General features: G+C 61.2%; 1 protein-coding gene across 2 annotated transcripts in view; it reads left to right on the forward strand.

Annotated features, from left to right (window-relative positions):
* Window positions 1-2740: 2740 nt before the first annotated feature.
* The window catches only part of GSE1 (Gse1 coiled-coil protein), a gene marked incomplete at its 5' end in the record, with an annotated part of 98495 nt that continues 75987 nt past the window's right edge, over window positions 2741-25248 (forward strand). The window contains one exon of one of the 2 annotated variants that reach the window (XM_084215500.1): window positions 2741-4666. In XM_084215500.1, the coding sequence (XP_084071626.1) occupies window positions 2741-4666 (1926 nt within the window). The remainder of the gene's footprint in view (window positions 4667-25248) is intronic. The other variant, XM_084215501.1, reaches the window with a different exon arrangement.

The raw sequence follows: 25248 nt of genomic DNA on the forward strand, positions 1-25248 counted from the left end.
CATCCATCCTGAATCCCTGCCCCATACAAGCCAGAGGAGCCCCCCCTGCCCCATGGGGCCAATCCCAGCTCTTTGCACAGCGCCTTGCACAACTGGTGCTGAGCCCTGACGCAAGACAGGGCCCGTCCCCTACCTTGTAAGGGACATCTGTCCCCGGGGCTTGTCTTTGAGCAAGCGACCACCTCTGCACCGCAGCCAGCAAGGTACAATGGGACATTGGCCATCCTGAGCGAGCCAGGAGCCGCCCTGCCCTGCCTCCCACCGTGCTCGCAGTGCGGGGCTGGGGGAGCAGACCTGGCTGTCAGCGCCCCAGCCCAGGGGTGGCTGTGCAGGGCCAGCTCTGGCAGGAGTGCTGCGCGCCGGCGGGAGCCGCGCTGGAAAATCCTGCGCTAGGCTCGCCTTGATCCCCGCGCGCCCCGGGGGACGCGTTTGCCGCCAGGGCATATGTTTTCAGTTCTTGCCGAGGCCGACTTGAGAAATTCTCTCTCCCTCCCAGCTTCTCTGTTGCAAACAGCAACCGCAGGGCCGGGGCGGCACAGGATGATAAATGAGCTGCTCTGTCCGGGCGCAGCTAAGGCCCGGGAAGCCGCTCCGAGGCCGCGTCCCAGCGGGGCGCGGGGGGAACGGGGGAGCCGGGGGCTCGTGGCGCCTCCGGAGAGGGGCACGGAGGGTTGGTGTTTCGGGGCAGGGTGGGGAGGGGGGTTTGGCCCTGCTGAGCTCTGGACTTTGAATACGGCGCGTTGTTTTCTCGCCCATCTGCGGAGCAGGCGGGAGAGCATCTGTCGGCTGCGCTCGAAGGGTGGGCTGAGCCGGTGGCCGCAGCTCCCGGGGGAGCTCCAGCTGGGCAGCTGGGGTGAGGCATTCCCAGATCCACTGCTGCTGCCTGGGGTCAGGGATCCCATCCGGCTCAGTGGCCCTTTCCATCCGGGAAAAGGGGTGACTCCGAGAGACCGCGTGCATCTTTAAAGAGCATCTGAGTCATGCCCACCCTGATGCGCGGCGTTCCCGCTGCCCTCGGTGCATAGAGCAGCCACCACATCAGCCCTATAAATAAATAAAATATAACGAGGCCCTGCTGCCTTCTGGAAACCCCTGAAAAAGCCCAGTGGAGCCAGTTCTCCCAAGGTATCGTATTCCCGCTTTGTGTGTTGCCTCCCACCCCCTGCTTCTTTACTACCGGAGCCATCTGCGTGGAAACTGGATCCGGGTCCCTGAAGAGCCCTCCTGCCCCTGCCCGCGCTCCAGCTGATGTCACACAATCTGTTTGATCTCAGGGCCAGTTGCCGGGGAGCGCCGGACGCTGTCACCCGCAGTCCGGGTGGGAGGTGGCACCAAGGGTTGGTCAGCCTAAGGGGGACCCAGACGGGGCGGCCCGAGGAGTGATGAGGAGCAAGGGACAGCGCGGCTTCTGTGCATCATCTGGATGTGCTGGCACGTGGCTCAGGCATTCCTCCCGCTGTCCCTCTGTCCCTGTGTCCTATCCAACCACTGACCTTGCCTCTTTGGGTTTCATCCTGCACCCTCCCAGCTCAGGGAGATTTGCAAGGACAGCACCTGGGATATTGCAGGGACTTGCCGTGAACTCAAACTCCACAGCCCTGCCTGGAGCAGGCTTCCTCCTGAAATGACTGTTTGAAAAAAATCCCCCTTCCAGCTCCTAATATATTTATTTAATCGGGAGAGCAGTGCCGAGCCGGTGGGCACGCTGACGAGCCGCTGGGGTGGTTAATCAGTCAGGTTTAATTGAGTCTGGCCCTGGGCACAGTTTGCGCTTCCGCGGTGCCTATTGTCCAAGGACAGCAAAGTGCTTTCCAAGCATTAAATCTTATCGCGGGCTGCGAGGCAGGTAAGGATATACCGGGATTATTGCATGCGCCGCTGAAACGCCGCCAGCTCCGGCTGGGAACGCATCAGCTATTTACCAGTGAGTGGCAAAGCGACGCAGCATTTTAGGACCGAGCGGGAAATAGAATCTGGTATTGAACTGGAACAGCGGCAGTAGTTTGAAAGTGGGAAATAAATTACCGGGGGTGGTCGGGACACCGAGTTAATGGCTGGAAAGGGCAGGAAAGGGCCGCTGCTTTCGGTGGGATCCGTCCTGCCGGCGTGAAGCCGGACGCGGTGCCTTTGGGGAGTGCGAGCCGCACAAAGCGCCGCGGTGGGGTCAGGGGGCGGCGGGTGGCACACGGGTGACGTGCGCGGAGGGGACAGCGCGTGTGGAACGCCCCGCGTGGGACCGGTCACAAACCCCCTCGGGGGCGGCTTTGTGAATCCCCGCGTCCTTCCCCCGTGGGGTCTCTGGGCTGCGCTCCGCGCCGGGCTGGCGGCGGGCGGGCGGGCGGGCGGGGGGTGGCAGCGGCTCGTTCCTCCCTCCGGGCCCCCCCGGGCGGGCAGGTCGCGGCGGGGGGGCCGGGGAGGAGCCGGGCCGGGGGCGCCGGGGCCGGGAGGCGGCCGGCAGCCGCCCTTCCTCCGCGCCGCCGGCGGGACCCAAACTTTCGCACCGAACTTTTATCCCGGGTTTATTTTTGTTGCTGTTCGTGGATATTTTGTTGCCGCGGGGAGCGTTTTTTTTTGTTGTTGTTGTTGCCGCTGTTTTATCGTAATTTTTTTTTTCTTTCCTTTCTCGCTGCCTTCCCCCGGCGGGAGGAGGCGGGCGGAGGGGTGGGGGGGGGAGCGCTCCGCAAACCCGCCCCCCGAGCCTGCGTGTCCGGCGGAGCCGCGGGATGAGCCGGGGGCGGCGATGAGCGCGGCGGGGCCGGGGGCGGCGGCGGGGCCGGGGGCAGCGGCGGCGCCGCTCTCCCGCAAGCAGCGGCTGATGGCCGCGCTGGCGGCCGGAGAGGCGGCGGCGGCGGCGGGGGGGGGCGGCCCCGGGGCCGCGCAACCCTCGGCGCCCCCGCTCTGCTGCTTCATCTGCGGCGGCGGCATCAGCCGCGGCAAAGAGCTCAAGCTTCAAGTGCGACCCCCCCGCGACCACCGGCCCTTCTTCCCCTTCCTGCAGCACCAGGAGCCGGCGCCCGGAGCCCGCGCCGTCTCGGCGGAGGGCTGCGCCCTGGTCTGCGCTGTCTGCCGCTGCTTCCTGGGCGAGCAGTGGGACTCCTTCGAGCGCAGCCGCACGCCGGTGGAGAAGCGCATGTACTGGCTCAAGCGGCCCCATCAGTGCGAGGCGGCGGCGGCGGCGGGGGGAGCCGGGCTGCGGCGGGGGGCCACGGGCTGGGACCCCGCCGCGCCGCCGCGCCGCGCCGCCGGCCACCCGGAGGAGGAGGAGGAGGAGGAGGAAGAAGAGGAGGAGGAAGGGCCGGCAGCCGGCTCCGAGCTCTCCGAGCTCTCCGACGCCGAGCCCCTGTCGGAGCCCGAGGGGGCGGGCGGCGCGGCGCGGGCCCCCCCTGCGGCGGGGAGCGAGCGGGGCCCCCCCTGCTGCTCCTCGGACAGCGAGATCAACATCACCAGCGAGGAGGAGGAGGAGGAAGGCAGCGAGCGGCCCGCTTGGGCGCCGGGCACCGCCTGCTACATCTGCGGCAGCCCCCTGGCACCGGGCGCCCAGCACCGCGTCCACGTGCAGAAGCAGGAGAAGAGCTCGCCGGGACCTTTCTTCCCGTTCCTGTGGCTGCACAACCCCCTGCCGGGCGCCCAGCCGCTGTCCCCCACCGGCAGCACCCTGGTGTGTCCCTGCTGCTTCGCCTCCCTCATGCAGCAGTGGCAAAGCTTCGAGCTGGCCAACGTGCCCGTGCTGCAGCGGCTCTACGTGGTGCCCCTCGGCGCCGGGGCCATGCCCGCCAAGGGCCGCCGAGGGATGAAGGAGGACGGCGCGGGCATCCCGCCGGTGCCCGAGGCTTGCTACCTCTGCGGGGAGGAGTGCGGCAAGGAGGCGAGGCCGGTGGCGGCAAAAATCACCAACGGCAACGCGAAGAGCACCATGCATTTCCCCTTCCTCAGCCTCCTGCCCTGCCCGCCCGGCGCCAAGGGGCTGAACAAGCACTGGGAGGTCAGCAGCTGCCGCAAGTGCTTCGGGGTGCTGCAGGACCTGTGGGCCATGTACAGGGCCTGTCACAACGAGGAGCTCATCTCCTCCGTGCAGAGTTTCCTGGGGAGGTACCACCAGGTCTTCTCCGCCGGCGACCTCGCCGGCCACCCCGCTGTCATCAAGCCCGGTCCCACCTCCGTCTGCTACATCTGCGGGGCCGAGTTGGGAGCCGGCAAAGAGTTCCAGCTCAACGTCAACCCTCCAGGGCGGTTTGGGGAGAAGGAGCCCTTTTTCCCCTTCTTGACCGTCTACCCGCCCGCCCCGCGGGCCAGACCGGCCGACTCCACGGGGCTGGTGGCCACCTGCATCCTGTGCTACCACGACCTGCTGGGACAGTGGCTGCAGCACGAGGGCAGGAACTCCCACCACCCCAGCAGCGCCTGGTCCCGGCAGTACAAGGTGGAGACCTTCGTCTGCTTCTTCTGCCGGCAGGAGAAGAAGCGATGCCTTGGATTAAAAGCGGTTCAAGTGGCCAGGCTTCCCGTCTTCCTCTACACCCTGCGCGTGGCCAACAGCCTGCTGGTGGACGACGGGAAGCAGCTGACCATCGGCGCCTGTGCCGAGTGCGGGGCCGTGGTCCTGGCTGGCAAGAGCATGACCCCGCCAGAGCTGCTGGCAGTGGCAGCCCCGACTCTCCTCCCCAAGGTAAGGCAGCTGGCCTGGACCCCATCCCTCCTTTCCCAGCACTTCCCACCTCTGGAATCCAGGAGGAGTTGGAGCGGTGACATAGATGGATGCTCTTCTTTTGGGTTTGGGTCCTGGGGGCGGATGCTAATGGATGGGGTGCCTTTAGCAGTGAACTTTGGGAGCTGTCAAGCTGCGAAGGAACAGATAAAAACCCTTCCAGGAGGAGGGAAGAGCCAAGACCTGTCCTGTTCCAGAAGTGTCTGTGTTGTTGGCAGCTTCGCATGAGGGAGGTGGGAGCCAGGACAGAGGAAATCCCAGTCCTGTCCTGCTTGCCATCAAGGGTGCTCAGAGGTGCCAGGGAGGGCTGTTGGTCCTGCCCTCCATGGGAGCATCTTTGGGAAGCTGGAAGGAGCTCATGGGCCCTGTAGGAAACTTCCCACCTTATCCCCAGTTTTACAAGGTGCCTTAATGAGGGGATTTCCCTCGGAGAAGCCCCAGTTCTACCCACAGCTGCTGGGTGAGCACAGGGCTGGGTTCCCCCCAGCTGTGCTGCTCTGGCTATTCTGCAGTGAGGGCTCCCCAAAAGCCCTGCAACCCTGAAGGGTGTCACGGGTGTCATCGCCCAGCTGCTGTCAAATTCCCCAGTTGCTCCTTTCCGTTGCTTCCCCTGGGGTTACACAGGTTGCTTTGAGGGCATCACCTCAAAAGCACATGGCAGAGCCAAAAGTTTATTCCTCCCAAGCTTGTCTTTCTCGTGGGATGGGAAAATAACAGCTTTTACTCCCAAATTTCTAGCTTGTGGGAGCTCTCCAGAGCCGCTGCTCTGTATCATCAAACCAGGCCCCAGGCTGGGCTCTGTCAAATGCCAACATCCCAAATCCCCGAGGTCATTTTCAAAGCCTTTCAGCTCCATCCATAGCCAGAACCCTGCAGCTCTCTGAGGCGCTGGCATTTTCTTTAGAAATGTAAACCAGCCCTTCCAAGACAGTGCTCCTTTTCTCTCCCATCACTCTCCCTTGGCTGCTTACAAATATAATTTCCCCTTCAGCTGTGCTGGCTCCTGACCTGGGGGGGACACTTGGAAAGCCACCAGGCAGGAGCTGCATTCACCTGGAGGGTGCCAGGATGGCACAGGAGGTTGGGCTGGCACCGGAGCTGGGAATCCTCTGGAAGCTGTTCCTTTTGGGGGGGCCCCCCAGCTCTGTCAGCCTGACCTGGATGGTCCTGACATAATCTTGGGTCGTTTGTGGATGCATTTTCATGGATGCTGGGTGGGTTGTGATGCCCACATGATCACGGGCCTGGTGGCATTTGCAAGGTGCTGGTGGCCATGGAGGCCTCAGGAGTCAGGTGAACAGCCCGTGGTGCTGATCCAGGGCTGGTGCTGGAGTGCCCCAGGTGGGTGCAGCTGATGAGAGGGGCATCACCTGCATGTCCCCAGCTGGTTTTTCAGGCCTCTGCCCCTTTGGTGTCCCCAGGCCACCTCATGGGGACATTATCAACAGCAGTTTGTTCCAGCGTGGGTGGGTGCTCTGGGTGCTTCCCGTGGGATTCCTTAGTGACCCCCAATGGATCCCAGCATTTTTCAGGCATGCCAGTCCTTGTCCCCCTGGCCTCAATCCCAAACTCCCAGGAGGGCACAGAGTGTGTCCTGGGGAAGGGACACTAGAGGAGTTCCTCCTCTTGTTCCCAGGTTTGCTAATGAGCAAATTAAGGGGCTGCTGCAAGGGGCTGGTGGCAGGAGGCACAGCAGAGCTGCCTGGGGACACTGTGGCCGGGCTCTGCCCTGTCCTGGTGGGGACTCTGGCTGGCCAGAAGGTCCTGGCACATTTTCCCTCCCTGTCTCCACATGCTTTCCAGCAGGCTGAGACCTCACAGATGTCAAGGTTATTTAAAACACGGCTTAATGCTTGGGTAGGGCACTTGGTTAATTTAGCTGTACCCTTGTTCAGCCATTCTTGCTGCTGAAAGTCACCCCAGATGAGCCTTTCACTCTTGTGTGACACCCAGCTCCCGTGATGGTGGGACCAAGCTGGAGGGAATGAGCCTGAGCAATTAAAATCATCTTCCCAGTTCTCCTTTCAGCTCTGCAACTTCATTTTTGGACTGCACTTGCTTTTTTGCATCCCCTGCACACAGCTGTGGTTTGCTGCCGTCTCGCCTGTGTATGGTTGACACAAATGGCTCAAAGCTTGAGGTCAAATACCCCAAAAGCCACCAGACACCCCCACATGTCCCTCTTTTAGCAGGGTGGGGCTACAGTCCTCTCTGTGACAGTGGGGAGGTGCTGATGAGGGACCCCCACATCTGGGGCTTGCCAGGAGGGAGGAGCCGCCCGTATTTTGGATGGGTGGTGCCTCTGCTGCTGGTTTGGTGGTGGGGAGCAGCAGAACAAGCAGTGCTCTGTGGAGGTGTGGTGGTGCCTGAAGTTCTCCCTGCTGCAGGAGGATCTCCTGGAGGTGAGCTCTGCAGAACCCTGCTGTGGTTGGCACGTATGGGGTGGGTTTGGGTTGTCCCCTCCAAGAAAAAAGGCAGTGCTGGGTGTAGAAAGGGCATCTGGCTTGGGCATCCTTTGGCTTGTCACCCTTGGTCCCCAGATGTGCGCTGTGAAAATGGATTTTCTGTCCAGCTGTGCCCCTTACAAGGGGATGCTGTGTAGATCAATGCACTTATTGATGTAGGGCTCTGGTTTTGGGGTGTCCAGGTGGGAGATTCTCCTCCTGCTGATCTGGATAAATTGCCTGTGCATCCCACTGGGATGTGCCTCCATCCCAGGAGGAGCTGGTTCCTCGTGCAGCTGCTGCTGGGAGCCGTGGCTTTGAATAAACCCCAAAATGCCCAGATTTGGTTGCTTCCCAGAGGTGACAGTGACCTGTTCCTGGCTGGCTGTGCGTTCTCGAGTCACCCCCAGGCTCTCCAGCCTCTCCACAGGGGTGAAGTGATGCATTCCCAGCTCAAGGGCTGCTTGTCCTGCCTGGCATTCTCAGTGTCCTGTGTTCACCAGGGAAAGTTTCCCCTGTCTTCCAACTCTTTCCATCTTCACCTTCCACTGCTCTCTCTGCACTTATGTACCTGTAAAAGTGACTCCTCTTGAGGTTTTCTGTTTTTTTTCCCCTTAAATGCAACTTTTTGGAAATACTGGTGCCTGGAAAGCTCTCAAATCCTACCATAACTCAAGCACAGCTGTTCAGGACAACCAAGTGATCAGGCCCAGCCCACATGAGTTCATAACCAGGAGGTCCTTGTCACCTGCTGTCCTGTGACAAGGTGACCCCCACGGTGGCTGAGGGAAGCCTCTGGATCTTGTCTGTGTGGACTTCAGTAAAGGCTTTGGCAGCATTTCCCTGGAGAAACTGGCTGCTCATGGCTTGGATGGGTTGCTGTTCCTTGGGTAAAAACCTGTCTGGATGCTGGGCCTGGAGGGTGGCAGGGAATGGGGCACGTTCAGGCTGGTCACCACTGGTGTCCCCAGGGCTCAGCATTGGGGCAGCAGAGCTGGGAAGGGGCTGGAGCCCCAGGAGGGGCTGAGGGAGCTGGGGAGGGGCTCAGCCTGGAGCAAAGGAGGCTCAGGGGGCCCTCCTGGCTCTGCACAGCTCCTGACAGGAGGGGACAGCCGGGGGGTCGGGCTGTGCTCCAGGGAACAGGGACAGGAGCAGAGGGAACGGCCCCAGGCTGGGCCAGGGCAGGCTCAGGGTGGATAGTAAGGAAAATTTCTCCACTGAAAGGGCCATCAAGCTGTGGCACAGCTGCCCAGGGCAGTCGTGGAGTCACCATCCCTTGAGGGATTTAAAAAATGTGCCACCTTGGGGACATGGTTGCTGGTGGCCTTGGCAGTGCTGGGGCAACGGTAGAATGATGATCCTGGAGGGTTTTTCCATTTTCCAGCCCAAACAAACCTGTGGTTCTGTGCTCAGTTCCCTTTGGTGCTGTGGAGGTGTTGGCACGGAGCTCCTCAGCAGCAGCTGGATCTCACTGCTGCTCCCAGCCTGGTCCTCAGGCTGGTTTCTGGGAATCACATGGTGTTTTCCATGCCCCATTCCTGCTTTTCAGAGCACACCTGGGGCTGGTGGTGTGGGGCAGTGCCTGGCAGGGCACAGTCAGGCCCCAGGGGCTGAGTTCACTGCATTTACTAATTGCCAGCAGTGCTGTTGGCTCAGCTGGGGATTTGGCCCCTGCTGCAGGTTCCCAGCTCCAAAGGTCATGGCTGCATTTCCAAATCACTGCGTGGAGCTGACAGCTGTTGGTGGGCACTTTCCTTTTGGCTTTCGAAAAGGGTTTTGGGCAAAAATCAAAGAGTTCTTGTGTTCTCCACTAAACCTTGTCCCACTGATGCTGAGCAGCAGCCAAAGCTCCTGGATGCCAGAAAAACAAACCCAGAAGGCGGGGAGTGATGCCTGAGCCCTCCTCCTGCATTGCACCAGGCCAAATTATGGGATATTTGGGTGCACTGCAGCATCAGAATTAAGAGACCTGTGTAGGAAGAGCCCCGGGCACCTTTGCTTTGCTTGCATGTTTTATGGATTTTGAAGGAAATCAAAAACCTTCTGGCCACTGGCAGTGTTTTGGGTGGTGGTGCTTTTTTGGCCAAGCCGGTGGCACCTCTGTGTCCCCACCCCAGGCATCATGTGTGGGCTCCAGGGGGGTGGCACAGGCTGCATTTGGCTTCTCCTCATCCCTTAAATAACGAGCAGAGCTGGTCTTACTCACCTCAACCTTTTGGCTTCCAGCTTGGGTTGGTTTTGGTGGTTCTACCTGTGCTGCTTGTGGCAGCTTTAGCCATCACAAATTCCAGCAGATTCAGAGCAGAATTTTAGCCAACTTTGCTGGGGTAAACCTGTTCAGTTTGCAGCATGAGAAGTTGTTTTTAGTGAGGCCTTTCAGCAAAGCAGCTGCTCAGCCAGCACCGACCCGGGCTGGCATTTTCAGATGAGATCTCAATCCCAGCATGGAGGTGGCAATATAATCATGATATGACTTCATGTCTCGGGGCATGGCCTCCCTCGGGATCGTGTTCCCAGATGGCAAACAAAGAAACAGCACAGGCAAAATGCGCCCTGGGCTTTCTCCTGCCGCTGAGGTCAGGGCCGCTCTGTGTGTGGGAACTCGCACCTGGCTGTCCCTCCTCATCCTCACCTGACACTTAGCCCGTGTCAGTCACCCCCTGGGCTGGTGGCTGTCCCCGTGGGGTTTCCAGCTGGGGGTGTTTGTCCTTCAGCCCCGCTGTGGGGAGCAGCCCAGGGGTCGTTGCTTTGGCCGGGCTGACCTTGCTGGACCAGCTGTCCGAAATTCCAGGGCTCCCGCGCCGCTGCCAGCGCCGTGTCCTGCAGACCTTGTGCTGACTCCACAGCTCACCAGCTGGCTGCTATATATTTATTTTTCACCCTGCCCTCCCTGCTCTTTGCTTTCTCCTCACCTTTCCCAAAAGCAGCAGTGCTGCAGGACTGGCAGTTTGAGCGGGCACCTGCCAAAAATGCTGGTCTGACAGTGCGCTGCACCTCCCGAAACACCCCCTGTGGGCACCCTGGGGAGAGGGACCGGCTCCACTCTCACCCCATGCAGTGAAAATGCTTTTGCAACCTCTGGAGCATCCTCTGGAGTCACAGCCAAGTCGGGAGATGGGGTAAGGGCCGTCTGGCCGGCTCTGGCTGCTGCAGCTGGACAGATGTTTTGTCCAGACACTTGGCCTTTCTCAGCCGTCCGGGAAGCTCGGTCGCAGAGGGCAGCCTGGGATGCTCTTTGGCTGCTTCCCAGCGAGGAGGGACTTCCCTGCACAGCAGCGTGGGTGCCTGGTTTTCCAAGTACATCAGGAATGGCAGGAGTTGGCTTTTCATCCCTCGAGACCAGCTGGGTCCTGTCCTGACACCCCTGTCACTGTCCTTGAGTGGCAAGGAGCCATCTCTGTCTCCTGAGCAGGTTTTGGGGACCCACAATGTTTTGGGGCACCGGGCACAGCTGGTTTGCCAGGAGCCCGTTTACACCTCTCTGGCTGCAGGAGGTGCCCTGGATCCATTCCCACACTGGTTTTTGGGGTGAGAAGAACTCTCTTTGCTCCCTGATGACACCTTTGGCTCCTTTTTCGGAGACGGTCCTGGGCAGCATCTGGCCAGATGTTCTTCCCTGCAGCAAAAGGCCTGTGCCACATGATGCCGTCCTGGCCTGGAAGGGATGGCATAAAAACGTCCCTCCCTCTGGTGTGTCGAGGGGACACTGCCCTCTTTGGGGACCTCCAGGGTGGGGACCCGGGTGCAAATCCAGGGAGATGGTGAGGCAGGGGCATCCCTGGGAGCTGGGGCAGGAGCCCGGCCGGCGGTGGCAGCCTCCCAGCCACGCCGGGCTCTCTTCCGCCGGGAGCAGCTGGCGGCGGGAGCCTTTCCAGCAGCACGATTCCCACGGGCCCCGTCCCAGGGCTGTGACAGCCCCGGGTCCCCACGGCCAAGGCGGGTGGCAGCGGCGCCCCGGGCGTGCCTTGGCCGCTGGCGGCGCCGGTGCCGCGCGGTGCCACGTGCCAGCCGCGCCGCGGGGACCGCGGGGCTGCTCCTGTGCCAAAGGCATCGCTCCCAGCCCGGTGGCCCTCCCTGGGCCTTGTGGAGGGGGCCAGAGCCCCGGTGCCAGCCCAGGCCGCTGAGGGCAGCTCGTGGTTTGCTCCCGGTGCTGGGTGAGCAGCTGCTGCGGCCTCTCCCCAGCGCTCTCGGCCGAGCCGTGCCCTGGCTGGATGAACAGCCTCGTGCAGCTGCTCTGGCTGCTGTGTGACTCCTTTTCCCTGCTGGATCTTCGGTAGCAGGGCAGGGATGAAGGGAATGGCTCCAGGGTGGATTTTTGGCTGGGCTGGGAGAAGGGTGACGTTACCTGGGTGCGCTTTGCAGCCTGGAGTGGGTATGACGCTGCTTCTCCCTCTTTGGTTTCCTTCTTTTCCTCCCCCCTTCCACGTTAGCACAAGTGCTGCTGGGCTTTAGGAGCTCTCAGGAGACTGAAGTCATCTGTTTACCCACGGAGCTGGCGTGCTTGGAGCAGCAGCTGCCCCGGCTTTCCCTCTCCAACCTGCCGGAGAGGTGCCTGTGCTGAGCGTGCCATGACCTGCACTGGGGCAGAGGAGCCTGTGGCTGCTCCAGGCTGCCTCCCATCCCACCCCATCCCACCCTATCCCATCTCAATCCCATCCCGTCCCATCCCATCCCGTCCCATCCCACCCCATCCCACCCTATCCCATCCCATCCCATCCCATCCCATCCCATCCCATCCCATCCCATCCCATCCCATCCCATCCCATCCCATCCCAGCATGGTGCTGGTGTAGGAGCTCCCTCCATCCAGAGAGCTCCCAAAATGCTGTGTTTTGGTGGCTGTATCCAAGTACCAATGCTGGATGGACCATTCCTGGTGGCACAAGGACCTGCTGCAGGATATACCTGCCCTGGTATCCTGGCAGAGCCAGGTCTTGGCAGGGGGGACCTGCTGGGTTTTGGGGCTGGCTTTGGCCAGGAGTGCATGAAGAGGGTTCTGGTACCCTCATGAGGGATGTGACAAGGGCAGGAGGGCTTGCAGGGACTGGTTTGCTCTGTCCCAGTGGATTTTTGTCTTCCACTTTAGAGCTGAAATGAGACTGAGGCCCAGCTGGGATGGGAGGGAAGGTCCTGATGGGAGGGGGGTGGTGGCCACCCCTCAGCCAGGGGCATCCCCCCCTGGTTTAGGATGGACAGCTGCCTTCCCTGGCCAAAGGGCAGGAGCCTGGACTGCTCCCAGGCTTCCAGCCCCTCTGTGACCCCCCTGAGGCATGCTGTCACCCAGTGTGTCCCCTGCACCTGCTGTTTTTGGGGCTGGGGATTCCTGTTGTGGGTGCCCATCCCTGCAGGATGTGCATCCCATGGCCACAGCCCCGTGCAGGTGGAGTTTTCCCAGCTGACCCTCCAAAACGGTTTTAATTGCCCTCCCCAGCTTTGTCCCTCCTTGGAAATGGGGAGTGCATCATCTGATGGATCTGAGGGACCACCAGCAGCCACCTCTGTCATGGGGACACCAGGGAGGGACCTTGGAGCCAGGAACACTTTGGTGACAGCCAGGACGCTGAGGTCTCGCTCAGTGTTTTGCAGCCACGGTGGGACAGACAGACCCAGGAGGAGGGAGGGACACACAGACAGCTGAGGGTGTGGGACACAAAGCAAATTGCCACCATCCCCTTCCAGCTGCTTCCAGCATGTTTCTGCAAAGGGGCTGACTTCAGTGAAGCTTTACATCGAGTGATGATCAAGTGCTGATGATTCCAGTTATTATCCTGGCCAGGAATAAGTGTGTGTGTGTATATATATATATATATATATATATATATATATATGTATATGGATGGATGGATGGATGGATGGATGGATGGATGGATGGATGGATGGATGGATGGATGGATGGATGGATGGATGTCTCCTGCCCCACTCCTTGTCCTCACTGCCAAACCAGCCGCATTTTCTTCTCCCCATCTCTCCCCCCCGGCTGTGGGAGCAGGCAGCAGGAGTTATCCCAGAGTGAAAACACTGCAAAGAAAAGGCCTTTCAGTTCTCCCTGGAGGCAGCGCTGCCAAGGTCAACCTGCCGTGGGGACAGGGCTGGGTTGCCCTGCTGGCCCCGCTCTTGGTGCTGGTGGCACCCTGGGGGTGTCCCAACTGTTCCTGGTGTGGGGCTCCCAGGGGTGTCCCAGCTGTTCCTGGTGTGGCACCCCAGGGGTGTCCAGGCTGTTCCTGGTGTGGCACCCCAGGGGTGTCCCAGCTGTTCCTGGTGTGGCACCCCAGGGGTGTCCAGGCTGTGCCCGGTGTGGCACCCCAGGCTGTGCCCGGTGTGGGGCTCCCCGGGACGGGGGCAGCCGGCTCTGCTGCCTGCAGACACAGTCCAGATGCTCCGGCTGCAGCGTCTCTGGAGGGGGAGATGAATTTGCTCCTGCCGTCTTCTGTTTTCAGTCCAGAACATCTGCACAGTAACTGGGAAATCTGGGCTTTCTCCTGCTTCTCAGCCAGGTCCTGTCAGCCCTTTCCTTTTCCAAAAAGGGGTTTGGTGGTTGTTTTTTTTTTTTCCCCTCCCCTTCCCGCTATTGCTTGTGCTATGTAACCTGCTCCCTGCTGTGCATCCTGTCAGGGCTCTGCTTGGATTTTACTCCAGAAGGAGCATTTGGAGGGACCTCCCCATCTCAGCCACCACCTGAGCTCAGGGATGTGGATCCCCAGGAGCAGATTTTCCTGTGGGGCTGTTCCCTTGTGGCCCTTCCCTGGGATCACCCAAGCTGCTGTATCACTCATTCCAGTTTTTTCCCCCTCGCTGATCTCCCCGTTCTCATGCTGATCCTGCTGATCCTGCTGATCCTGGAGCCTGGGTGCTGCATGCTGAGTGCCTGGGGCTGGACAGCCCCTCCCAGAAGCTGGCACTTGGAAGCATTTGAGGCTGCAGGGTGGCCCCCACCCTGCTCCCTGTTCTTTCCAGCAGTGAGTGGCTTGGCCAGGCTGGCCCTGGGCTGGCCAGGACAGCTCTGGGCTTGGCAATATCCCACAGGGGTGAGGTTTGTTCCACAGCCGCTGGCTCAGGCTCCTGGCACGGCTCTGGTGGGTGCTGGGCACCTCCTTTTCCTCGCTGCTGCTTCCACCATGCCATGGGGACCCTCAGGAAGCATCACCCCAATAACTGAGTCCTTGGAGGAGGAATAAATCCTGCTGTCGTGTCCTTCCTCCCATTCCCATGCACAGACAGTCTGTGCTCTCACCCTGACCTTCCCCACCGGAGCTGCTGGGGTTCAGTGAGCCCAAATCGGGCTCCATCCTTTATCCACCCTGCTCCTTCTCCTTCGTTCACCCCGATTTCCTGCCTCTTTGCTCATCTTTTAGTCCTTTTGCTGTGCTTTGCCCCACCCCTTGCTGCCCTAGTTCTGGCTGTGCTGGCGCTGTGCCCGGTGCCCTCTGCTCCCAGCGGAAGGAAGGGCTCCAGGGAGGGATGGCAACGTGGGGGTGATGCCAGCAGGGGTTTGTCCTCGCCTTGGACAGGGGACTGAGCCCTCAGAGGGGCTTTGGGGCCACGGATGTCATGGGTGCTGCTCCCCAAGGCGAGCAGGGGTCTTGCAGGACACAAGGAGACAGTGGAGGAGGGAGATGCCACCTCCCTTTTCACACTTTGGGGACCTTGGGACAACATGCAAGTGGTGCTGCTCCCCCTTGGGCTCCCTGCTCCCAGAGGAGGGGGGAAAACCCTCAGGATGAGATGATTTTGGGTGGTCTTGAGGGCCAGCAGGCTGCCTGGGGGAGTGCCTGGGCAGGCTGGCTGCGAGCTTGGCACCCCCAGGCACCTGGAGGTGACGTGTGCCCAGCGTCCCTGTCCTGGGGACAGCCACACAGCTCTGGCCTCACAGCTGCTATTTCTGGCCAGCCCTTGGCCTCTGCGCCGCAGCCGCCACCGCCGGGGCCAGCAGCTGCTGCCCTTTCCCTTCCCATCCCCTCGGATCCGTGGGATGGATGGAGACAGGATGAGGAATCCCCCCAGCGTGGGCAGCAGCTCAATCCCCCTTGGGATCTTCCCTCCAGCCCCGTTTTCCTCCCGTTTAAACCCGGGATGTGCCTGTGTTTGGTGGGCGGCTGTAAAAATAGCGCTTGGTTTGAGTGAGGAGGGTGGCGGGGAAGGGCCGGGAGGGGGCCGGGGTGCAGGGGGAGGTCCGGTTTCTCCCTTTCCTGGAGGAATTAGGGAGGCCACATGCTGCCAGGAGTGTTTGGCTGGTAGAGGCAAGCGGAGGCTCCGAGGAGGCGAGCAGGCGTCCGCACAGATGGAAATTTGATCACCCACGGCTCAACAGATTGTTTGATTTATTTTAAAATCAAGCAGATGGCTGCAACAGGAGTTTGTTTAAGTTCAGCTCCGAGCTGGGCCAACGGCCAGGATACTCGGGGGTAGGCGTGCCAAAAAATGTTCAATGACTTTGGTCATCACCCACCTCTCCTCCTCCTCCTCCCTTGCCTCGCTCCAGCACACACACCCCGCTCCCCCTCTTATCGCATCCTCGCCTTCATCTCTTGGCTCCTGCATCTCGCTTTGTCTCTCCTGGCGGGCGCAGCCTTGCCCTCCACTTTTCCTCCCCTTCCACGAGCTCCAGAGGGTTTAACTCTTCCCCAGCCATCCCCTCGCCCTGCTTCCCTTCTGCTGGAGGGGTGCAGTGGGGGTTGTCCCCAGGGGAGAGACGTAGAACCCCCATCCCTGGGCTCTCTCCTTGTGTCTGTCCTCTCTGGGACCAGTCTGGGGGGAATGGAGAGCTGTGGGAGCTGGCTGCATGCCCCGAGGGATACCCTGACCCATATCCTGACCCCCATGGCTGTCCCTCTGTGGTGGGGAGGGGGTGGATGCATCCTGATGTCCCCCTGCCCTGCCCCACATTGGTGGCAGCCTGGATGAGCTGGGGTGCCAGCAGTGTGGGAGCCCCATGGTGGGGTGTGAGGGGAGAGCTGGGCGCGGAGCAGAGCCCCTGCTGCAGCCTGTGGTGGCTCTGGATGTGTTCCTGGCCTCGCTGCCATATGGCCAGCAGGGAAGGGGCTGGAGGAGCCAGTGGGAACAGCCTGGGATGTGCTAAACTGCTGTAAATGGGATGGGGCCTGCTGTGCTCAGGGCTTTAAATCACCCAGTGCCACCAGGCTGGCACGGCCTGGGGGGGGTCTGACCACCCCGGGGTGGCACAGGGTCCCCAGCACGTGTGGCCATGTCCCCTCAGCCTGTCAAGGGCCATCTGGGATGCTCTCTGTGGCAGGGACAAGGAGCTCTCTGCACCTCCTGGGCTGAGTGGGTGGGATGCTCCAGGACCACCAGGCATCCTTGGTGGCCTTGGGATATCCCTGTGCCCCATGGCAGCTCCCAGCACCAGGGCAGGTTCAGTGCACCCTCTCCCTGCAGGCTTTCCTGCCAGAGAATTGCCCATTCTCCTGTTTTTGGGAGCAGGGCTGTGTGATGAGACCTCTCCCCAGCTCCCCTCTCCTCTCCAGGCAGGGCTGGGTGCTGTGGCTCCTGCTGGGAGCAGCGTGTGGGGCTGGAAGGGGTTAAGGCAGGCAAAGGAAAACAAGAGTGCTGCAGGGCCTGGGTGGCTGACAAGCCAAACAACTGTTTTTGACTCACTGTTGCTGCCTTGCCAAGTGCAATTGCTTCCACATTCCCATCCCCTGGCTGGAGGGGCGCGGGGAGATGTTGGCTTTTTGCGGTCAGGAGGGGAAGGGGGATGCCGGGGGAAGGGCTGGCTCTGCACTGCTTTTTCTCAGCTCTTCTCTCTTCAATTCCCCTTCCTGGCCAGGGCCAGGAAGGGGCAGGGGGTGATGCTGCCTGGGGGGTGATGCTGCCGGGGGGTGATGGTGCCAGGGTCACTCTGCCCAGCTCCTGGTGGAGCATCCCCTCTGCCAGAGTTAAAGGTGGGAGAAGCAATGGGGGGGCTAAAATGCACCCCCAGGGTGTCTGTCCTGCATTTTCCTGCTGTTTGTCTGCAGGGAGGAGCCTGGAAATTGGCTCCTTCTCTACCAGGGGGTGCTGGCGGGTGTTGGGGTCCAGCAGCACCCATTTCCCCCCCTCCATCCCCTCAAGAGTGGAGCCCCACATCCCCAGTGTCCTGTTCCGACCCTCCACAGGGATGGGGAGTGATCCCATTGCTCAGAGATGTGAGTTCTCATGTGGGGCTGGGCCCCCCACCTTGCCTGAGTGGGGGCAGATCTGGCTGCAGGGTTTGGGGGACACACACAACCCCAATAAAATCCCCAGGCCTCCGGGTGCTGGTGCTGTTGTGTTGGAGACAGGAAGAAATAATTCCTTGGAGAAGAGGCTGGGGAGTTACCGCGCAGATTTGAGCTACTCAGGGTCGCTGCTTTGTGGAGTTAATTATCTTCTGAGTCTGGGGTTTTTTGGGTGTTTTTTGAGTTGGTGGTTTTTGTTTTTTTGTTTTTTTTTTTTCCTCCTTGGGATTATTTCTTGGCAAATGAGGCGTCATTCTAAAGCACTGAGCTCTGCTCCCTCAGAACTCCTGGCTGCTAAGTGCTGTGGAGGAGATCCTGGTCTTAAAAAAAAAAACAACACACCAATAAAAAAACACCCTCAAAAAAAGCCCTGCTGCTTTTGCAGTGTGAATTTGGGATAGCTCAGGAGGATTCTGTGTTCCTGGAGGTGTTTCTTTGGGAAAGCTGGAGCAGGAACCTCCTGTGGGCACAGGCAGCACTGGGATAGGCAGGGGAGGATGTAGAGATCCTTGGAGGGGTACCTGTTCCCTGCAGGGCTGTGAGCTGTTTGGGGTTCCCAACAAAGTCCAGCCTGGATTGGGGGTCTGGAAGGAACCCCCAGCATGTGGGAAGCTGTGGGAGTGCGCTGTGAGCTGACCCTTGGGCCAGGAGGGGGTTTATGAGGCATCTTGTGTGGCAGCTGTTTCCCCATTTGGGATATTGTGGGGTTGGGACATCGCTCCAGCATCATATTATTCCCATCACCCTGCAGCTCCTGGGGCTCTGCTGCTGTCTCCCCCCACTTTGGAGAGGCCACTTCCCCCTGCTGACCGTGGGGAGGTCAGACTGTGCTGGGACAGTGGGACTGTGGATGCTGTGGGACAAATGGGATGCACACCTGGAGCTGCTCCTGCGGGATCTGACTCCTCCCGCTCCTGCTGCTGTCCCTGGTTAATCTCAGCCTCGTTTGCTGAGTCCCAGGGGAGGGAGGCAGCAGCAGAGCAGGAGCTGGCGGTGCTGGAGGTCAGGATGGAAATCCCTTCCCCTGTTCACGCAGAAGGAAGGACCCCCAGAGCTTTCTCCAGAATATCCCAATGTCCACCAGGGATGTGGGCGAGCCGGCACTGGTCTGGCAGCTGAGACTGCACCGCTGGGACAGACACACCATCCATCACCCCACCTTCAGCAGAGCTGCAGCCCAACCTCTGCCCCTCTCCTGAGCACCCTGCAGGACCCATCCCCGCCTCTCCCAGCCCGCTGGCACCGGCGGTGTCACCGCTGTCACCAGGGCGAACCCCCCAAACTCCGCGCAGCAAACCCAAGGGCCCTCCCAGCCACAAGTGGCAGGGGATGCTGGTGTCCCCGATGTGGGACACCTTGTCAGCTCCTAATCCCGACATGAGAAGGCAATTAGGGGCCGGGATGCCCTCGCCGAGGCGGCAGATGGGGCGCAGTGCCGCCGTGGGGCTGCCGCTGGGGCCGGGGCCGGCTCTGCCTCCTCCTAATGTGTTTGCAAATCCTCCCCAGCTGAGGGGATTAAAGCCGGCATCTGGCTCGCTTTAGAATATTAAAACAAAGGGAGTTGTAGGCGCCATGATCGGGGGCAGGCGAGGGAGGGAGCGGGGCCGGGGCTGGGGGGGGCTGCTGGGAAAGTCTGCAGGAATCCCCCCCCTCCTCTCCCAGCCTTTCCACGAGGCTTTCCCTAAGGAATAAACCCCGCCGTGGGTTTGCAGCAAGGCACAGGCGGCAGCACCCGGGCACCAGGGGGATGCTGGAGGCGGGTGGGCCGCGGGGGTGCTTTTTGGGGGGGCGAGGGAGGTTTCTCTCTGCTTTTTCCACCCCGTTGAGCTGTTCTGGAAGCGGCAAGAATTCAGGAAGCCGGCGTGCGGCGAGTGCCAAGTCAGGCTGTACCGCAGCCAAGCCCCTGCTTGTTTTCTCGTCTTGCTGGAGCCAGTAAGTGACCTTATTAGCTTAGGGGGCAGCTGCCTTATTAACACACATCTGGCGGCGAGGGGGCCGCATAGGCCCGATATTGTCTCCCTGCCTGCTCCCAGCATGGCTGGGGGGGCTCCCCCCGTGGCTTCTGCCACCCCTCCCGGTAGCAGGGCTGGCATCCAGGCAGCCCCACTCCCCCCATCCTCCTGGGAGGGGGTTTATGCTGGGGGGGGCAGGATTAGGCAGATGGGGTTTGGATTTGTTGGGCATTAATAATTTAAGGTTATAATCCGTGTGAGGTTATAATCTGCAGGGGAGGGTGGGGTGTGGGGTCCCCCAGCAGCGTGGGGCCTGTGGTGTTGGCATTCCCATGGATGCTGCCTCATCTCCCATCTTCCTCATGGGGCAGGCTCTGCTTTTGGGGGCTCAGCATCACCCTGCGGGGTGGGATCACTCAGAGGGGCTGGACCACCCATGCAGCATCCTCACATCCCTGCCAGCAGCCAGGGTGGGCACTGGGATTTCCTTCTGGATTGGTGTCAGCATCTCCTGCAGCAAGGAGAGCCTCAAGCATGCTGGCTTCGGGGCTTTTCCAGCACATTTGGCTCTTGAAGCAGGGGGTTCCCAGGAGGATGGGAGCTGGGAGACTCCTGCCATGCCAGCACAGGGAGCTGGGGGCTTTTTGCTGGCGTTGAATCACCCCAGGCTCTGCTCAGGGCAGTCCCCGTGGGTGCACATCCCATCACAACCACCCATCACCCAGCCCTGTGCCAGTGCCCACCCTCACCCAGAGCTGCCCATTTCCTCTCCCTGGGCACATTCAGAGCCAAGCTGGCAGCTCCCCTGTGCCACATCCCCCGACCTGGCACATCCCGGGGGGTGCTGGGCGCCCGCCCTCCCCTCCACCACACAGGGATGCCCTTTGTCCTTCTTGGCTTGTGGGGGAACTCGGCAGCTCTTGGCTTCTCCCTTCTGTTTTGGAAATTCAAAACATTTGCAGGGCGGCCCACTCGCGCCCTGCCGCCACGGAGAGAGGCACTTGGCTGACTCCTCTGCTTTCCTTGGCCGCTGCTCCCTCCCGCTCACGCTCGGGGGCGGGGGGGCTTTTCTCCACCTCCTCACCCCTCTTTTTTCTTTTTCCCCCTTTTTTTTTTTTGTGTGGACTTGGAAAAACACCCCCAGCCTGCAGGAAAGGCCAGGAGGCAGAGCCCAGGGTGAGCGTGGTGCCCGCCGGCCCCTGGCACTGACCTTGCTGTCTGCTGGGAAGGGCGGCTGTGCCGGGTGGCCGGAGCAGCCCCGCGCTGCACCAGCACTAATGAGCTCTGCCTGAGCAGCAGGATTAATTAGCTGCTGGGAGGAGAGGGGGGGCATCCTTCTGCGGGGGCTCCGGTGCCACAGGAGCCTGGCACGGCGCGGCGCCCAGGGCTGAGGTGGTTTTGGGATGCTCCAGGAGGAGATGTGGCTCTCCCTGGAGCAAATGCCATGAGCCAGGAGGGGAGAGGGAATGCCAGTGCCACACTGGGAATGCCAGTGCCACGCTGGGAAGGTACTAGAGTTGCTGATCAATCATGCAGGCTCCTGCTCGCTGTGTTCCATTTCTTCCCCCCAAAAAAGCCTTGTAGGGTTTTTAATTGATGTTTCCATGCTGTTTCCAAACCCAGGGTATGACATGGATGGGTTAAATATGTCCTGTGCAATCTAAAATGGCACTACAAGGGACAAAGTGGCGGCTGGCTGGGAGCAGGGTATGGGCAGGGCCTGGCTGTGTGCTGGGAGTCAGCCCTCACCCCAAAATCCCAAGGGCTCAGGGATGCTCAGGAGCATTGTGTTGGGGACTGTCACCCTCCTGGAGGGTGTCCCCAAGCTGGCTTTTGGTGTCCCGTTTAGCTGGGTGGATTTTCGGGGGGGGGTGGCTGTGTGCCTTGTCCTCCACCAGCCCCTCGGTGCCCCTCTCCTCTCTGGAGAAGCAGGCAGAGGGCAGAGGTGACATCAGGGGCCCTGGAGAGACAAGCAGGGACACGGTGTTGAGGCCGGGAAGGTCGCGAGGACGCGGAGCTTGAACTTGAATTAGATGGTAATTGCGACGTGCCTAATTACAGGGAAAGAGCAAATCACTCCGGTGCTTCATAAAGTGTCTGACACGGAATAACGAGGATAATTAGCAATCAGACGAGAAGCTGCTGCCTCCCCGGCCCCCGAAAGCCCTGGGGAGCCCCGCTCCCCCTCCCCTCCCACAGCATCTGCCCCTGCCTGGGGTGGTTTGTGCCCCCCAGGATGGGACATCTGCCCCCCAGCCCCCCCAGAGTGGGACATTGGCCCAGCAGAGCCACCTGGGGTGGGCTGGAGTGCAGCTGGTGGCCGTGTCCCCTGCCCAGGGGGGTCTGGTGGCTGTGCTGTGTCCCTTGCCATGTCTGTGCGTGTGTCCAGGTGTCCGTCCCCGCGCGGATCCGTGTCCAGGTGTCTGTCCCCACCCCCGTGTGTCCAGCTGTGCGGCTCGTGGCTGCTGCCAGCAATGCATTAATGCTGCCTGACGCTAGAGCGCACCAGAAGCATGTCGTGACATCCTCCCGGGGACACGGCTCCCAGCAGGGCCACCTGCCCCGGCCACCCTGCCGTGACCCCGGAGGCACCCACAGCCACCCCGCTGGGGACCCGGGCTGGCCTTGGTGGCTGCAGGGGACATGAATGGGTGTCAGGGCTGGGACTGATGGTGCCTGACTGCACTCGGAGGGAGTGGGAAGGGTGGAGAGTTGTGGCACCCCAAAAATCCCCCCTGCCATCCCAGCCTGGCTGCCCTCACCCCTGGGGGACCGGGAGGAGGACAAGGAGTGTCTGGCTCCCAATTAGCTGCACTTTTAATGATGCTGCTGTTGGTTTAGGGAATGTGTGCCCCCCTCAGGGAGGCTGGGTTGTGCTCCTAAACCTCCTGTCCTCCCATCCCAGCATGCAAAGGCTGAGGAATATCCTCCTTCTTGGCATGGAAGGGACCTCCCAGCCCCAAAATGCCCCTGGCTGAGGGGTGCCAGGCTGCTTTGGTGACTTCACTCCAACTCCTGCTTCCCCATGACCCACCTTGCTCCTGTCCCCCGCCCAACACCAGCAAGGCCCATCCCTCTGTCCCCTTCCCAGCACCTTCTGGGAATCCCACAGCAGATCCCACCAGGATTTTTGGATTGGTTTGCAGAGAGGGCTGAACAGGCCTGTGCCACCACGGGGATGATGTTCCTGGTGTCCCTGAGTGCTGGGGCAGGGTGGAGGTCACGCTTGCTCATCCTCCTACGTGCCTGTCTCCTTCCCGCCTCTCCTGCTGGCTTCTCCTTTTTTGTTTCCCCCTCTTGGAGCAGCTGTTCTCTAATAAGCTGTTAATGATGATACAGTAAGTAGGAGCAGAGAGTCCTGCGGGAGCTGCCACGATTTGTGTAATTGGCCTCAGAGGAGACAGAAGTATCTAATATTTACATGCCGGTATTAGTCCCCTGGGAGCCTGTCTGGGCTGGCACGGGAGGCAGCTCCCAGCCTCAACCTGTCTGCTCCCAGCTGATGGATCCTCACATCTCCAGTGGGTGGGAACTGCCGGCTGGGAATGGGGGGGGATCCCCCCCAAAAAAAGCTGGGGGTGGCTGAGCATCCCCAGCAAAAGCTGGGGGCTTTTTGTTGGTGTTGAATCACCCCAGGTTCTGCTCGGGGCTGTCCCTGTGGGTGCACAGCCCATTGTCCCCATGTGCCACCAGCCCTGTGCAGTGCCCACCCTCACCCAGAGCGCCCCATTCCCTCTCCCTGGCTGCAATCAGAGCCAGTCTGGGAGCTCCCCTGGGCCACATCCCCTGACCTGGCAGGGGGATGTCTGTGGGAGCAGCGGGGTTGGGCTGAGCTCCCAGACGGGAATTGTGAGGTTTGGGGAGCCCTGTGCTGGGGAGGGGTGGATGCAGGAGCTGGGCATGTCCCAGAGTGAGTTTACCAGGGCTTTGACCTTGCTCTTGAAGCACAAACATGCTCCTGAGCTGGCTGGTGCCTGGAGCAAGGAGTGGCAGTAAGAGGGATGCTCGCCGTGTGGCCCCCAGCACCCTCTGCCCTGTGCCAGGGGCTGGGGTGGGTCCCTGGGAGCTGTGCTCCTGGAAGGGCAGGTTTGGAAGCAGCACTGTCACCGTGCTTCCAATGGGCTGGGTGAGCCATGGGGCTGGGCAGGGACTGCTGAAACTGCCCCTGGTGATCCTGCCTGCAGCCATGAGGCCAGAATGCCAGGGGAAACTGAGGGACGGCTGGGGAAACTGAGGCATGAAGGGCTGAGGAGCAGCCTGCCCACCCTCCTGCCAGCTCTCACCCTATGGGCTCTTGCCCTGGGCTCCATCCTCTGCTGCAGTGTGGACAGGGCTGTCCCACTTCCCTTGGTACCCCCTGGTGTCCCCAGAGCTCTGGGGTTGTCCCCTCCTGCTGGGGGTCAGTCTCTGGCCAGGATTCCCTCAGCTGAGCTGTTTTGGGACGCTGGGGCTGTGCTCACTCCAGTGCTCACCTTCCTGCCCCCCAGTCCTGCAGAGACCCCCCCAAAAGAGAGGGTAGGGACTGGCATGGTGACACCAATGCTGAGCAGTGGGGCCAGGCAGTGGCTACATCCCAATTCCCTGCCTGGGGTGGAAGCTGGGGGGTCCCCCAGCCCATCTCCCATTGCATACTGGTGTGCTGGAAGGGCCCCCAGCCCCGTGGGATTGCATCCCCAACCTTTCCCACCCAGATTCCCGCTCTCCATTGCCTTGGCAACCCTGGAATGGTGGCTCAGCTGCGAGGGGATGTCTCACATCCATGCTGGGGGTGCCTCCAGGGAGGGTGAGGGGGATGTGGGGGGCTGATGCGGGTGGTCAGGGGGGATTTTTAGTGGGGTGCCAGGCTGGGCACAGCTGTTCACCCTGCACAATCAAAGGCACAGTGTTCTCCAACTGTTTTCCAGGAGGCAAGTGGGCAGCTTTGCTTTGGAGGTGGCCTCATCCTGCCCGCTGGGACTGGGCTGGGAGCCACCAGGACCTGGCATCCGGGGTTCTGTGGGGTCTCCAGGGGGCTGTGGTGGGGAATGGCTGTGGGCTGGAGGTTGCTGAGCCCTGGCAGGGCCATCACACCCTGAGCTGGTGGCAGGATGGAGGCGCTTGGCTGGAGCCCTGTGGCTCCACACTGCTGTGGTGGGGGTGAGGAGCTGTTGGTTTCTGTTCTTCCCTCCCTGCCTCCTTCCCTCATGCCTCCTGTCATCCCTCCATCCTTCCCACTGTCCGTCCCTCCCTCCCTTTTCAGTTGTCCTCCCTGCTCAGGACGTTCCAGCCTCTCTGTCCCTGGCTTCCTGCCAGCCCTTTCCCACACTCCCTAATCCCGGGCTCCAGCCCTGGCTGCTGCTGCCCCGGGAGCAGCTGCTTCAATCTCCCCGAGCCAGGGAAACAGGACCTGGCCCTTGACCTCCCGGGGAATCTGGGGGTGGCAGGTTTGGCCTGGGGACAGCAGGGGTGTCCCCAAGTCCCCTGCTGTGTCAGCCACCCCTTGTCCCGGGCAGAATGGGTGGATTTATGTTGGCAAGGGGTGCAGTGGGGAGCAGGGCAGCGCCCCTGGGTGCACACAGGCTCCCGTGGGGTGGAGGGGGGTGTTCACATCCCCTCACACCCCTGTTCTGTGGGTGTTTGGGGAGGACATCCCCCCACCTCCTTCCCTCCCTCCTGCCTGATCTGTTCAATCTGCTAGGCAGGGGAATAGTGCAGCCGCCATCTGTGAGCCTGCCAATAATGGGATTAACTCCTTCCCCTGGCCGGGCCGAGCCTGACGCTCGTTCTGGCACCCCCTTCCCGGGGCACCCCCTCTTCCCGCCTGCGGGGGCAGCCAGCGCCGCTGCTGATGCTCCAGGGCTGGCTGGGGACAGCCCCGATTTGCCCTCCCGCAGGTCTGAGCCACCAGCATGGACTCACCCTCTCCTGCTTTAGTTTCCTCTCTCTTTCCTCCGT

Source organism: Fringilla coelebs (assembly GCF_963513975.1).
Source record: "Fringilla coelebs genome assembly, chromosome: 14".
In the NCBI taxonomy this organism is placed as follows: Eukaryota; Metazoa; Chordata; class Aves; order Passeriformes; family Fringillidae; genus Fringilla; species Fringilla coelebs.